Source organism: Nelumbo lutea, chromosome 2 (assembly GCF_056320005.1).
Source record: "Nelumbo lutea isolate HS-2025 chromosome 2, American lotus-T2T, whole genome shotgun sequence".
NCBI lineage: Eukaryota > Viridiplantae > Streptophyta > Magnoliopsida > Proteales > Nelumbonaceae > Nelumbo > Nelumbo lutea.
Window position 1 is genome coordinate 49,836,381 of NC_142685.1, and position 16,306 is coordinate 49,852,686.

General features: G+C 36.6%; 1 protein-coding gene and 1 non-coding gene across 2 annotated transcripts; one reads left to right on the plus strand and one right to left on the minus strand.

Moving 5' to 3' along the window:
* Positions 1-2,220: 2,220 nt before the first annotated feature.
* Positions 2,221-2,380, minus strand: LOC148870557 (U1 spliceosomal RNA). The gene has a single exon (XR_016108498.1). It is a non-coding gene; the product is annotated as a U1 spliceosomal RNA (small nuclear RNA).
* A 5,192-nt stretch (positions 2,381-7,572) lies between these two features.
* Positions 7,573-14,927, plus strand: LOC148870558 (uncharacterized). Its single transcript, XM_088970082.1, has 4 exons — positions 7,573-8,177; positions 8,776-8,879; positions 14,469-14,598; positions 14,698-14,927. Exons 1-4 carry the CDS (start codon positions 8,061-8,063, stop codon positions 14,734-14,736), a joined length of 390 nt encoding a protein of 129 aa, XP_088826208.1. The 5' UTR covers positions 7,573-8,060; the 3' UTR covers positions 14,737-14,927.
* Positions 14,928-16,306: the final 1,379 nt, after the last annotated feature.

A 16,306-nucleotide genomic window follows, 5' to 3' on the forward strand; every position in this document is an offset into this window, starting at 1 on the left:
ATTATTATTTGCTATAAGCATTTAATAAAACTTTATCGTGTACATGTGCTTAATTAGTAGTAAAGTTTTCAACCCATCATGCCATCACTCATTGTTACCGGTTATACTCAAATGATGTGACAAACAAGTCAGGTCGCCAATTTGCGAATGTAGATAAGATAGATCTGTTCTGCATTATTACTAAAAAAATGATTATTTATTAAAATAATAAAATTAAAGAAATAGCAGAAAGTTGGGTGACTTTCAGAGTTGAGGGTTGAGACTCAATTAGGCCAAGTAACCCTTTGGAAGGGCTTTCAGACAGCGGCTTCTGGCAATTACAACTTACAAGAGCCATGAAATCTGGAAATTCACGAAGCACCGTCAGGTAAAAATTCAAAAAGCCGAAATCAACTTTATGGCAAAATTATGGTAAATAGCTTCTCAGAAGAAGGGGCGGAAATTCAAGCAAGGTAATTGATCAGGCTTATTGAAGTCTACATAGAACCCAATGGTTTAACTCGGAATAATCATTACTATCTTTTATTTTCCATTTTTGTCAGGATATCAAAATTTCCGCAAAAGATCAACTTTTTTATGAGGTATACAAGTTTTACAACTATGGATGGATTTATAGCAAAAGAAAAAAAAAAAAAAAAAAGGTGCCGGAAAATGGACAGCCTGGGGAATTAGGTGTAAAGAATATATATGCAACAATATTGATGTGGGATCTTTTACAATGCCAAACTCTTCGGCCTAGAGCTCAGCATCAATTCTTCCAATGGCCTTATATGTGTCTCAACTCTCAAGAGTCAAGTGGCTGCAATGGACACAGATTTTAGTAGGGCGCGGCTGCAACCTGCAATGCACAGAGATTTTAGTCTGTTGGGCCACTCTCACATAGTTACACAGTGGGTTTGGACTTTTGGGCCACATCTAGAGGCCGGTGTGTATCTCGGATCGACCCAGCCCATAGTTTTTCACAGGCTTTGTGGCTTTGTTTGGGCTTTAAGTCTGAGCATACATTTTTTAGTCTTTAGAATTTTAGAATTGGGAAGATGACCGGGAGCACACACAAAATGAAAACCCCCTAAAGCCTTTATGATAAAAATCCAGCGGCTGAAACTCAATTGCAAAATCAAAATGCCACTTCAACCCACAAGGAGGGCCGCCCTGGAAATTTCTATTCTCCCTTCAAAAGGCCACCTCCCCATAAGATCAGAAAAACAAGAGGTCCCTAATCCCCACCCCACACCCTAAGCAGGTTCCCCATACAAAGACAAACCCCATGTTCTTAAGATGGGTATTCCCAACTTCGGTTTTGAATTCATATCAAGCGAGTACCAGGCTAGACAAGAGTATGCAGAAAGTGAATTTGCAACTATAATGATCAGGATAATCAATCCAAGCAACAACAATGAACGAACTCACAGAGACTAATATTTCACTAGCTTGATAGGATTTTCTCACGACACATGGCTACTAACTCACACCGGCTTACACCCTATTTAAACATGACTAAATCACTTGGAACACATGAGGCTAACTAGTATATCTCAACCGAAAAGAAAATGAACTTGATGAATATTTGCTGATTTAAATTGAATATATATAGTAAGCCATTGGGAAAGAAAACGTGAAAATGATCAGTTCTGAAGACGTTAATCTAACCTTAACCAGATGATACCGTGTGTCTTATTGCGTGTAGGTGAGTTCACTGACCTGAAGATGGAATATGTTGCTATTGAAGCGATGGAAGAATGCATGAAAAATCTGGGATGGCCGAGAAAACAAGCCAGGGTTGGTGCCAGAAATCAAAAGGTCTGCATCGTTCTTCCCGCTTTCCCTCGGTCAATCGAACATTTCAGTTGTATAGAGGTTCGATCTTCGTGGAAGTCCAAGCCAGACACCCGTTGTCACACTGGTGTGGGCTTTAGCCGAAATCAATAGAGAGAAGAACCGAACAAAGATTTTCCATCACCAGTTCAGTTTTCATGTTGAAAGCTCTGTTTAGGGGCTTTAGGGGGTTTTGGTTTTGTGAGGGTCTCCTAGTCATTTTCCCTTTAGAATTTAGAGAAAGCTCTGTTTGGGCATTTAATCTAGGCACATATTTAGTCCCATGTTTTAGGCCTTTCAATGGATTGGTGAGAAAGCCCGTTGGCTGAGATTGTAACTAAACTAAAAGAGAGCTGGGCGGCCGGGCCGTTAGTTTAGAATAAAAGAGAGTTTGACTTGAATTGGCAGGGGCCGCGCGAACGCGTACCCCCTCTATCACAAATTATGACGTACACTCTCCCCCTTGGGGAGATGTTAAGCGGGCACCCCTCCTTAGTGCAATGGAGGCTGCCAACCTAGGCCATGGATCTTGTTGATCACCCATAGACCCCGCCCAGGTAAGTATGTGTTGCTATTTACTTTCACCATTATTAATAGCCCGTTCGCTCCGTTCTATTTTCATTATCTACCCGATGTGGGACTCTGACACAAAGCTCATCATCAAGTAAAGAAAACCCGCTTCACTCCTAATAGAAGATATCTCGCCTCAGACACCAACTAGGTATCTTTAACGTGGCAGATTACAACCATTCAAATAGAATCAAAGAAAAACACAACGAGAAGAGACTATAAACAAAGAAAGGAAGATTAAAAGTTAAGTGTTCACTGATTCTGAGCAACGACACCATCATTGATCAAAAAAAAAAAAAAAACTCTCCCGATCTAGATCTGCCCATATACGCCAATGTCCTTCAAAATGTAGAAGACCTATCTGAGTGGAGGCCACTCCACTTCTGGAGAATTGAGACAAGACATTAGATGTAGGCAGTAGGCAGTCAATCTCCAATTTGCCAACGGGTTATTATTTGCTAAGACCTGCTGAAGCGAAAATAACAAGTTTATTATTAAATTGATGAAAAAAGTCGTGAAAAAAAAAAGTGTTAACTTGGTTTTCAAATGTTGCTGCTGTGGCTTCCACTCTGTGGAGACACAGTGTGGAACCATTTCAGTTGGGGCTTTCAGTGGATCGAGTCTACCTGATAAAACCGAACCGATCATGTTGGTTCTGATTTTGGGATTTTGTCCTGGTTATAGTTAATAATTGGGTTGGATCTGGTTTTTGTTTGTTCCAAACATATTCACACCTGAATCAACTATATTGTTAATAATATATAATTGTTTTCTAGTTTTCTTATAATTTTTATTATATTTTATGTATAAGAAGACAAATTTGATATATAAGATGAATTTAATTTAAAATACTTAATTAAATATAAATAATCTACTGTTTTATTGTCATTTTTACTAATAGGAGATTGTCGAGGAAAAGATTAAACATCCTTGGTCAAGGGCAATTAAGATCCTTATGAGATCAATGAACGTGGTCTTCAAACACACTCTTGGAGAGGAGAGCCGTTATGCTGATTTTCTTCAATTAGTTGAACCAAGCCCCAAGAGATCTTTCTAACATGCTAAGGATGTACTAATTGAAGTTTGAGCATTCCAGCCTGCGGGTACAATTAATTTTTGTATTTGTATTTGGGTGGGGTTGAATGGTTCATGGAGTGCTCTCGTACTACGGATTCTGGGGAAGGTGGGTCTTACAGGGTCATTACCCAATTAGCCTGATTAGTCATAAGTCCAGTTCTATTATCAGGCCATATAGGGTTTGGGTTGGAACTAGATTAAGTGTTATATTTCCAAGATCCAAACCCAATCCATTGGCAGTCAGCCACTGTTTTAACAATATTAACAAACACCACGTAATTCATATAGGTCATAATGTTTACTTATATAATGCTTCCAAGTCATATAGGGGTATTTTAATAGCATTTTATAATGCTAATATTTACATGAGGATAATTATCCAAATGTTGTTAATCTTTAAGTCTAATCAAATAATTAAACATTTAAAAAATGCAGTAAAGATCTTTAAAAATATGAATGTCTTTTTCATCTTTTTACCTTTTTTCACTCTTACAAGCCTTTTTAAGTTTTAATACTAAAGCTCTGTTTGGGAAGAGTGCAAATACAAATATGTTTCATGCAAAATGATCCATATTCGGATTTGTAAATCATGTATTTGCACTCTTTCCAAACTTAGACTAAGGCTGCATTTGGTAAAATTTCACTAATCTAAACACGTTGGAGTGCAAATAAAAAGAATGCAAATTCTGGATTACTTTCATTATTGGCTTTATTTTATATATTCTGCTTCAGGTCTTATTTTAATTCTTTTGTACTGCAATCTAACAAAATAAGGTAAACTTTGAAACAGAAATAAATCAGAATTTATACTCAAATTGTTTGCACTACTACAGTTTGGCATCAGTGCAAATAAATTTACACTGCAACCAAACACAACCTAAGTAAAAAATGGGAAGGATAGTCAAGTAATTTATCAAGAAAAGCTGACTATATCCATGGTTAAGTGCATGACATATACAGATACAATGCAATTTTTTTACTCTACTTGTTCATAAATTTTCATGTTCTATCATGTTTTTTAATAGGATAAATTGCTTAAACCTTCCATGAAGTTTAGTAATTGCAATCACCTCCCCTACACTTTCTCACAGTTGCAAGTAGACCCTCTTTTAATAGAATTTTCTAAAAAAAACATGAAAATGTCCAAAATACTCATGCGGTTACTTTTAACAAAAATGTTTATTTTCCAATTTTTCTCTTCAATCACTACCCGACACTCTTCCAATCTCTTTTCCAAAATTGATTTATTTTCCCAAATTTCCCTTCATATCAATCACTCAAAGGTAAAGCTGCAACTTTAAATTCTCTTTTTTTGTTCATAAAGTTTGTATGTTTTTTTCATGTAGAAAGCAAGTTTAATGGTAACTGTATGGGTATTTTGGACATTTTATGCCTTTTTTAAAAAAATATCCTATCAGAGGGGGTCTACGTGCAACTGTATTAGAAAGTTTAGGGGAAGCAGTTGCAATTACTAAACTTTAGGGGAGGTTTCAACAACAGTCAGAAACTTTAGGGAGACTTCAACAATTCACCCATTTAATAACCAACTCATGTGGCTCAGTTGGGTGATTGCATTCAATCCCCACAAAAGTGCATCCAACACATGCCCCACAAAAACCCCAACCAACCATGCATTTCCAATGCCAGTTGAGATTTTCTGCCAATAAAACACATTCCAACCCTGCCAACTTGATTTAACACCGCACATCTCACCATGAGACTGAGACCCATCATGTATGAGATGCACAGTATAAGATTACGTTGGTAGGTTGAAACATGTTTTGTTGGTAGGTCATCCAGACTCTCCCAATGCATGCTGATATGTACTGTGAAGTACATTATGTAGGGGCCAATCCAATTCCTCCGTTGATAAATTCTTTGACTAATTGTACCAAAGACTTGGGATCAAATCCAATTTCCCCCAGGGTTGGAGGGTTTTAGGTGTGTAGGATGGGAACCATCCCCCTCTTGTGTACCCCCTAAGAAAAAGTAAATATAAATAATAAAAAATAGAGTTAAATTGGGAGTATCACTAACATTTTGTATTGATCAACTCAAAATGGCACCAACACAACCAAAATCTTGAGGGGTGGGTTTGGGGCAGAATACTCAGTCCCCATCAAAGATGAAAAATTCTGATTTTTCCCGCTCCAAGGTAATCACCTATAAATACATCTAATTTAGAGGTATTTTAGAAGAAGGATTTGGGAATTTGGAATATTTTAGGAATTGGATTGTAGAAATTTGAGGTATTATAAATTTGGAATTATGGCATCTTAGGGTTTTAGGAATTTGAAGAAAACTTAGAGATATTTTAGAAATTAATATTAGACTTGGATATGTTTTAATAATGGGTCTAAGGCATGTTTGGGGAATTATATGCATATCCCATCCCCAATTTGGGAGAAAAATATTTTTTCCGTTCTCATTTAAGATCGGGAAAAACCCAAGTTTTACACGAAAATTTGTTCCCTAGTTTGAAATTTGAAATTCAGATTCACTTGCACTAGTACCATTACATTAGATTGCCAATGAAAAAAATTGCAAACTTTTATCCACTTTTACTTCAGCTTTTACTTTACATCGCTCCAGGTCTAATTTGAGTTGATTTGCACTGCATATAGACAAAACAGGGTGAAAGTTAAAACAAAAGCAAATCGGAATCTCCCCCCCACCCCCCCCCACCCCACCTCTCTCTCTCTCTCTCATGGTTTTTAAAAACGACCCAGGACTAAACGGGTTGGGGTCCGGTTATCGGGTCAAATGGTTCAAACAGTAACCGCCCAGGTCAGTGGTTTGCTGACCAAAATTAATGGTTTTGGGCAAATTTCTGGTTTTGGGGAAAACCGAAACCGGTCACTTGACCAGTTCCTGGTTTTTTTGGTCCGGTTTTAAAAACTATGCTCTCTCTAGTACTGTACGATCCCAATACTCATATAGAATCCACTCCCTTTCAAACGCCAAACTTATGATAAACTTTTTTAAAACTTGTTATTGAAAAATGTAATATACATGGCATTTTTGCTAATTATTTTTTAGAATACTATTTTATTTATATATATGTTTTATAAAGTACATAATTGCAGTTTTATGTAAGTTGTAAAAGTTAAATTCAAAAATCATATATCATTATTTACGCATTTATATAATGCATGCTATTACACTAGATCCCTTCTGACAAAAAAAATGGTCAAAAATCATTGTTTAGGTCAACGAATCAGCTTGCTGAATCAATAGTTTACTGACCGAATCAACAGTTTTTGGCCAAAAAAAGCAATTTTAAAATAAAAACGGAACCGTTTAGATTCTCAGTTTTCTGGTCTGACCGAATCATAATAATGCATATAGCCCACAATCGTTCAATCTGTCGCTTAAGATATATAGTTGGCGTGGAGCAGTATCATTGGTTCACGTCCCATTACACAACCATCACATTCATGTAATATAAATTGAGGATGGTGATCATGATTACTTAAATTTTTGCTCATAATTTAAGCAATTATAAATTAAAACGCTACCAATTTGAACCCAAGCAAGGAGTCCTAATTTTTTAATACATTTTGCTTCCTCCTATTTTCTATGAAACCAAACACACCTTTAACAAAATGCACAACATTTACATCATGGGCGTTGCTAGGACGACAGAGAGTCGAAACAAGGTGGGGTATGAGAAGCTGACACTAACTAGGCCTAAGTGAAAGCTCACGTAAATCCAGATCAGTTGAAAAAAATGTTTCGACCTGAGAAGGTAAATCAGTGGATGGTTCACTAAAATTAAGATTTTGAATTGGAGGAGTGATCACTGATCAATTAGGTAGAAAGAAAATTAAAACTTATGAGCCCACAAGATGGAATTATAAGCCCATGTCATTCGGCCCAAACCAATCCATACATGATTAGTAGCGCCGCAATCCAATCAGTAGATCCCTAATCATATATCCTACCAATGGGCCCAATTAACGGGCAACCACGAAATGGTGCCATTGGTAGTTGGCACCTTTAACTTTTGATCGGACGGTTGAGATTATCGAAACACCATTTCGATGATTTTAATTTTAATAACTTCCGTACTAGAGCCACATTTCAATCACCGTTGATTGAGATGCGTCCGTGGAAAGCTCACGAAACGCCGGACTTTCCTCAGTGTTCGTAGGGGTGATGGATCCGTATTCCTACTTTGTAGCGTGTGTACGACCGCGTAGGATTTAATTACCAAAAATAACCCCATGTGCAATCAAATCAACCGAGATTATTACGAGGGAAAGTAACAGTTTACGCTGGGCTGTGGTACCTGGAAGCCTGCAGCCACCAGCAATCTACTAAGCGTAGCATTAGTTTATTATTATTTTAATGGTAAATTTGCACTACAGTAATAATGCCGATTCAATAGATCAAACTACAACAAGTGGTTTTTCTGTGTAGTCCATCGCCGTACCGGAACCCTAACATGCACCGTTATTTGCTACTACTGCTGCTAACAGAGTAAGGAACAGGGGCGAGATATTGATCCGAGTTGAATTAAGTGGTTTGCTGGCGTCTGAGTTTCGTTTGAAGTTAGGGAATTTTTGAGAACATAATCTGTCTCCTGAATCATCAGTATGAAAGAAGGAAAATCGACTAAATTCAATATTCACCACCAGCTGCAACAGCAGAACGGTCACATCTCTCCTTTTAAGTTTGCCAAGTTGTTAGATCCTGAAGCTTCCTGGGACAAGGTACTGATTTTATGATCGTCTTTTAATTTTCTTGCAATTCTAGTGCTCTTTATTTTATTTGTTTTGAATTGATGTAGTGTTGTATAGGTGTTTGGTTAGGAATTAAGGTAGTCCGCAAATTGATCTGTTATTTAGTTCCTGGGTAAAAGTTAGTAATTTATCATACTGTTTGACAGAACGAAAGATGGGTAAAGCTGTTTTTCCTTCTTTTCTTGCAAATTAGTAAAGTTAAAAGATACCCCCTTTCTAAATTCTCACTTTTTTTCTTTCCCCACTTCAATATTTTGGCTCAAGGTTGCTTCATTGACTTTGAGTTTGAGGAAGAATGTTGTTATCTTCTCTCAAGTCCCAACTCTGTGGTGTGAAGTTTACTTTATCGATTTCTAAAGTTGAAATTATGTTTCTTCTTTTAATGTATCGCAAGTCTTTGTACAGTAGAAAAGTTCAAAATTTCCAACCGTATACATTACTACCTTTGAATTCTTTCACTTCTTTAAAATAATCAGAGATCTTATTGGTGTCTATATGTTGTGATCGTACCCACAGATTAAAAATCCAAGTAGAGATAACATTTTGATTGGGCTACTTTTTGCTGTAGGACCAATTGGGAGATGTCTTGCATTGGATTCGACAGGCGGTCGCTCTTGTGTGCGGGTTACTGTGGGGAGCTGTTCCTTTCGTAGGGGCCATATGGATTGTTGTGTAAGTTTAAAATTTAAATTAATGGTGCACATTATAGTATCCAAGAAAAAGGCGTTATGATCTAATGAATATGGTATTCTTCAGCAATCAATTTATTGTTGCTTCTTTTAAGAACCATATTCAATGGTCCTATATATGATTTGAGATGCTATTGTTAACATTCTTTCAACGGCATGTACTTCTGTGGATGTAATTCATTTTTCGAAATGCTGATCCAAAACAATGCATTCTGGATGTGTTTTGGCCTCAGAAAAGATTCCTAGGAAACCAGCACACTTTTAGTTAACTGAGTGCCAGAACATTCTTGCTTGTCCTTTATGAATCTATTCGATTATGAATAGCTGGAACTAGATGTTGGTTTGGAAAAAAAAATTGTTACTTTTTTTTTTTTTTGAGTTCTAGAACTTAATTGGCAAGGCTTATGAAGTTTCTTTTGTCATGCCAAATCAGAGTAGCTCTTTATCATTGTAGTGTTAAGTGGAGATGAGCCAGACTTTTGTTCCACTCCAAGCTAAAATCTTTAGCTGTGAAGTTTAAAAGAAGTTTGGTTTTATCTTTATTACAGCCTTTTCTTGGAGTTCATTGGAAGTCAACTCTGAGTACTAGGGTTATGGACATTTGGATTCCTTGTTGGGTTGGTTGGATGGAGATCAGCTCTGACAGATACAGAAATAAAATTCTTGTCATGCATAAAAGACAAGGCTATACAGTTTTAACAGGACAACTTCAAACAAACAAGTCTGGCCATGCCAATACTTGGCACAACACTTCTTTTAGAGCCTTAATGATGTTCCAAGTTGAAGTCCGCATGAGATGTCAGCATTATGACTCTTAAACACTATCACAAGAAAGAACATAGCCAATATGAACTCAAAACTTTGGCTTTCAAAGTTTTCCTGCTTTTTCTATAGTTGATTTATGCAATCCATTTTTTTATTGTTGTGTCCTTTTGCCATGAGCCTTGGAGATTGACATGGAAAATGCCTATGGGCATCTGAATACACATACAAGGACACACATCTTACTAGTCAATCAAAACAATACATAATTCAACATAGGCAAATGGGCAAACTAGGTGTATTTATGCACAGAAACCCTATTAATTGGGCCAGGTATGTCAGGTATTCAGGTACTAATTGGCATCCCATTTCGGAGGTTATTTCTACAACAGTTGAGTTTATTTCTCTTTTGAAAGGCTTCAGATTATTCATCTCCCAAGGCTTCGAAAGCTTTTTGGAAGAAAGGGCTTGGTAGTGAATCTTTCCAATGAAGGAACAGCATTGCCAAACCAGCTAATGAGGTTTAGATTAGGGTTAAAATAGGGGTCATTCTCTCATTTTTAGTTACCTTCCTTCATCTTGATTTTTGTCTGACCTAGTGGGATGTCTTTTGGGATTGTCAAGGAATTTCAAGGCCTTATTGCTTCTCTTATAAAAATTCTCTTTGTTACAGCATGACCTGGTAGAAGAACTTAAAATTTAAGATGTTATTTGGACCAAAGTACCTTTCTCCAGTTGATTCTTTGTCAAGTTATTCCTTTGTAATGCCCATATTTTGATGTTTCCCTTCCTTTTTGAACTATTAGTTGCTTCCATCTCTTTTATGATTTGTCGAAGACACTTAGTATAATAATTATTTTCCTCATATGTCTAGGTTTCTTTTGATGGAGTGACTGTTCTTTCATCAAATGTGAACTGTAGGAACTAGTTTGAGAATTGAAGAACCTTGAACCTCAACCTGTTAAAAAATAGATAGGCTTTTAGGATATAGTTATGTTTCGATAATCTAGTTTAAAATAAATTGGGTTTTGAGGTTCAAACTGATCAAATCCTAATGCCTGCTTGTTAATCATCAAATGGAATTGATATTGCTTAAAGATATTTTTAATCAGCTCTCTTATCGCCAAACTAAGCAATCCAATTGTTATGGATTATTACCCAAAAACACAAAAATAATTTCTGAAGCAAGGAATTGCAAAAAAAAAAATGGAAGCATTTAATATCCTCAATCAAAATGATAATTGTTTTTTTTTTTATTTGGGGGGGGGGGGGGTGTCAAATCCACCATAACCATGAAACCAGAATGGATTGCCAGTGGGTAGAAAAAAGAGGAAGCAGAACCAGAGGATAACCCTGTACTTTGACGGAAGTGCGTTTGGAAACCCAGGTGCAGCAGGAATTGGTGAAATTTTTAGAAGAGATGGTACAATTAATTGGGCTTTCAGTGGACCAATTGGGAAAGCCTCTTCAACAAAGGCTGAAGTTATGGCAGCATTACCTGGAATCAGGATAGCAGGAGATCTGGGCTACCAGAACATACTCATAAAAGGAGATTCGGCAAATACCATCAAGTGGCTAGCTGACCCAGGCAGTGGTCCATGGGCTTGAGCTCATTTTTTGGCTGAAGCTAGAGATATCCTCTCTAACTTAAATGCACAGTTGGGCTGGATCCCTAGGGAGCTAAACTCTGCTGCTGATGGCCTTGCAAAAGCTGGTGCTCACAGGGATTTCTTGTTTACTGATAGCTTTCTTCCTACTTAACCTGTGAGTTGTAATTTCCATGTACATCTACTCATGTACCTCCTGCTTTTTAATAAAACCATCTTTTTCAAAAAAAAAAAAAAGAAAAAAGATTTGGCAAGGATAAGGTCTTTGTATTGAGTATTGACAAAGTAAGGGTGTTACAGTCAAAATGGCATTTTAAATTATAAGAGGGAGAACTTGGGATAAAAAAAGAGGCAATAATAGTGCTTGCCAATATGTTTTACCTGTGAATAAATATTTAAATGTAGTTTTTTAAATTTTTTGTAAGATATTTTATTTTTCAAGAAACCATGAAATCTGCCCAGCCTTGTTTTAAGCCAGGCAAGGCCACCCTGTTGACCTGCAATTTGGCAGGAAGACTGTTCAGGGTTTTGTAATATTATTCTCTGTTGCCAAATAATAACAAGCGAAATGCTAGAAGGCTGTGGAAAGTTGTCTTGTTGTGTTTCCTATCACAGGCCTAAGGTGTCTGCTCTCTGCTGTGGATTGCAAAGCAGCTAACTTAGCACATTCAGAATCCTTCAATGGTCCAGTTGAAATTTGATAAACATGAGAGATTAGAGAAACATCGACATGGTGAAAGCTTTGTTGGCTATGAATGAAATATTTACTATATACCAAGACAAATATACCACACACACTACAAAGAAGGTTTTAAAAAGGTAACATCATCACTTAAAATGAAAATGAAGATCATGCTGCTTCAGCATCGGCTGGTTCCCATTGTTAACCTCATTGGAATCCATTGCACCAAATAAACCCCCTTATTAGTCAGATTGGAGTTTGATGATTGCTGATATGGCTTTGTTGTGTGGGACAAAGGCCAATAACCGTATCACAAAGGAAAAAAATTGGATAAGTTGAAAGCTCTAGACTAGGGGCATTGAAAAGCTCATTAATTTAGTTAATTAGGGAACATTGATAACCTGTTTGTTAAAAGAAGATATATACCTTGTTAGGGAAGAGTGGATGAACAAGGTTTACGTAGCTGATTCCTCATGAATGAGATATAGTTGATGATAGTGCCACTAGATGTGAAAACTTCCTCACCTTCTCATGGGATTTATTATCCCTCGGTGTATTTTTTTTTTTTTTTTTTAATTGTATGGTGGTAATGCTTTGAGTGACTACTGTACGAGGAAGAAGATGAAATGACTCATAAAATCCATATAATGAAGCAAAAGAGAGGGCATTTGCAAGCTTAGAGAGTACAGGGAATTGGAACTTGTTGGCTGGAGGAATTAGTCATGGTCTTGTGTAAAAATGCATTAGAATGGTGAGGCATCGTATTGAATGGAGGAAAATAATCCATTCTAAGTATAGCTTCAAAAATAGAGTAACATGATATGCTTTTTATAAGGAAAAGGACTAGGGCTTTTCTTGAAGTTGCAGTCTCCTTCATATGACATCTAGTGGTTGGTGAAGGTAGTATTCGTGTGGGGTCATTATCTGGTCCATATTGCAGGCATTACAACCTTAATACCTTTGTAATATGATATGTTTACTTGAACTATGTGATTGCACCAATTCTAGAGATTATATTAGCACAAGTCAAAAAGTGACTGTATATCAAGCTCCTATACACACTGAGGCACTTCAGAATGGTCATCCTTATCAAATGTTTCTACTGTTCCATTGCACCCCATGAGATCAAATATAGATTCCCAGTCAATTATTTCAGCCGGAATGAGTAGAAACTTTATTTGTCACACTTGGTGTATGGGTTATCTCTTCAGGACAATAAGTTGTGTTTTAGTTTCCATGGTATTGCCATAATGCAGAAAACAGTTGTTACTATAAATTATAAAGGGGTCTCATATTCTGTTTTGTTGCTTGGAGACAAATTTATTGCAAGAAAGTCCATCATGTTGTAGTTGTATCGTTGTTGATTTTCTTTGAAAAATCAACTACTATGTGTTTGGTGTGCGTGTGTATATGTGCTTTCAAAAAAAAAAAAAACGTGCTTGTGTGGAGATACCATGAGAAAACGATGAGCACCACTCCCTAAATATTTTCTTTGCAAGGATGACAAGAAAATGCCTAGCCTTTGAACTTTCTTTCATTAAGTTCTTCCTATCATTGCTATGCTGTTTCAGAGTTCTTGGAGATTCTTGTCCTATGAGACTAAGCTATACCATCTTTAGGGGTGGATTCGAGCTGAGCCAAGCCGAATAGTATGAGGCTCGAGCTTGGCTCGCCAAGGAAGTATAAGGCTCGAGCTCGGTTCGAACTAAAACCTTGAGCTCGAGCTCGATTTGAAAAGAAACATATCTTATAAAAATTAAAAATTATATATAAAAAATATTTTTATTTGATATTTAACAAAAATAAGAATTATAATATTTTTATTATATATATTATTTTCTATAATTATATTATATATATATATATATATATATATATATATATATATTCGAGCCGGCTCACAAGCCGAGATCTATTAGGCTCAAGCTCGGCTCGTTTATTAATCGAACCTATAATCTGGGCTTGAGCTCGGTTGAAACCGAGCCGAGCTGAGCTCGAGTAGCTCGTGAAGAGCTTGGCTCGTGGCCACCCCTAACCATTTTGAATTTTGATACTTCTTAGGCTCTGTTTCCCCCCAAGTCTTATTAGATCATTGGCAGTAAAGAGCTAACTGGTCTTAGAGATAGAGAAACAATCCCAAGTAATATGTCATTTATTGGGCTTTTCTTTTGCAATGATGTATTCTCTTCAAAAGCTTGTTCTGCTTGTCAACTTTAAGGAGTTGGTGTTAGGCCCATCCTCTTACATGACCTAAAGCTAACTGTAACAGTGATGCCTTTGTTGGTCCGTTTTTTGCGATGATGTACCATATTCGGCTATTTGTCTTGACGTTTATTGGTAGGACAAACTTGGGATAAGTCGCACATAAAAAAGAAACTGCTCTTTTACCTTAAAACCCTTCAGTTATGCAATGCTAGAACTCCTTTTTGGGATTTTCTGTCTCGACATCACAACTTCAGTGTCTGTGCATGTGTTTTCTGATGTTGTTTTCGAGAATCTAACAAGACATAATTGTTTCCAGATTCCTCGTGCTATCTTCTGGGATTATTTATGGGTACTATTCATTAATACTAAAGGTTGACGAAGAAGATTTTGGAGGCCATGGAACACTGCTTCAAGAGGGGCTTTTTGCTTCTTTAACTCTTTTTTTGGTATGTATAGGTCGTGTATAGGAACATGCACTTATGGATGAAATGACTACTCATTCATCAACTAAATGAGAATCTTCTTGTTGTTTTTCCATTGTGCAGCTTGTGTGGATTCTTGTATACAGCTTGGCACATTTCTGATCAGCTGGTTCATGCTGACTCAACAACTATTTTGGCCCAAGTGATTTTTTTCTTTTTTATTCACTTTTAGATTTTGTTCATTATTATTGAACAGTTGGATCAAATCCTCAACTCTATTGATGTCTTTTGTTGTTTCAATACATGTTACGCTAGGCCCACAAAACAATGGAAATTTTGTTGGTTTCATCTAACTAGAATTGTCTTGATTGTGCATTAGGCAGATACGGGGATCATGAACATAGATGCTTCAACTAATACAGGTGAGAGGAATGTACCACAATATCCTTTTACCAAAAAGGGAATTTAGTTGAGTGTTTGCAGAGAATGAATTATCTAATTTTTCTCTTAGATGTTGCCTGTATCTTGTCAGCATACTTGCCAATATTTGCTATTGAATAATCGCATTGAAATGTCTGATCCTATATTCTTGAAATGGTATCATGATCCATAGTTTTGTAATACAAACCAGGAAGTCATCAGTATTCCCCAGAAGTTTTATATTTTATAATAGGGTTACGATGAGGCTAAATAGTAGGATTCAGGGCATTTATGTGTTTATTCGTTTAAATGTTAGAACCCCTCCTAATATACCCATTAACTGAAAAAAAAAGTGTATTGATTGTTTTAGAGGTATCGAGAGTATAGATATAAGATACTTTGAACCTTGCAATCCAGGACATACGCCCAACACCCAAAGGCCAAAGTTGGGTATCGGTGCATATTGATATCACTAATAAATTTTTGGGTAAAATACTCTGACAATCATAAAAATCTCCTTATAGTTTCATTTTAATAAAAACCTCCCCTAGATTTTTAAATAAATTAACAAAAATCTCTTTTACGTCAATCACCAACACAGAAAACGTTAAGCCAAAGAATCAAATCTTTCCAAATGCATATTTTACCCCAAAAGATGCACTGTAACATCTGATCCATGTTCATAGCAAATTGAAGAACTTCCCTTTCTATGAAGGTCTTAGAAATGGCATATGCAGTGCCCGGAAGATTAAATGCCCTGAAAAAATCCACATCTGTCCACACTTTTTCATCAATTTCCCGGATGTCCTTGTTGATGGCAAAAGCAGTTGAGACAGAGGAAGTGTAAATGACTCTTTTCACCATCTTGCAATTTAGAACGTCTTGAGAATGCCTAGTGTTTCCTCTACTGATGTTTTAAGCAGTGTCCAGTGGAGTGAAAGACTCCACTGTTGAGATCGGCATCAAGGATTTGGAGCTTCTTTGATGCACCCGGTAGGATTTTAAGATGATTTACATCTTCCTCGAACTTTGGTTTTGAAAAAGAATTAAAAGGGGTTAGTAGGTTACCCTTGAGGAATTAACAGATGCCCAAAACAGAGTCAATGTGTTTCTTGAACATGATCTGATGTTGAGTTGAAAGGAAGCTCAAGATGGAGACGGAACCTGTAAATATCATAATTTGTAACAACAGGAAGAAAAGTACGAAAAAAAGAGGGTAAATTACAAAGACCCCCCGTACTATGGGGTCTATGACAAAGACCCCCCCTGTACTTTGTTTTGTGACAAAGATCCCTCTGTATTATGACCTAGA

What these genes read in the sequence shown, in the direction of transcription:
- LOC148870558 (XM_088970082.1), top strand. Translation starts at nt 8,061, where the DNA reads ATGAAAGAAGGAAAATCGACTAAATTCAATATTCACCACCAGCTGCAA. An exon ending in CTGAAGCTTCCTGGGACAAG is followed by an intron (nt 8,178 to 8,775) that starts GTACTGATTTTA and finishes TTTTTGCTGTAG; the next exon opens with GACCAATTGGGAGATGTCTT. An exon ending in GGGGCCATATGGATTGTTGT is followed by an intron (nt 8,880 to 14,468) that starts GTAAGTTTAAAA and finishes AATTGTTTCCAG; the next exon opens with ATTCCTCGTGCTATCTTCTG.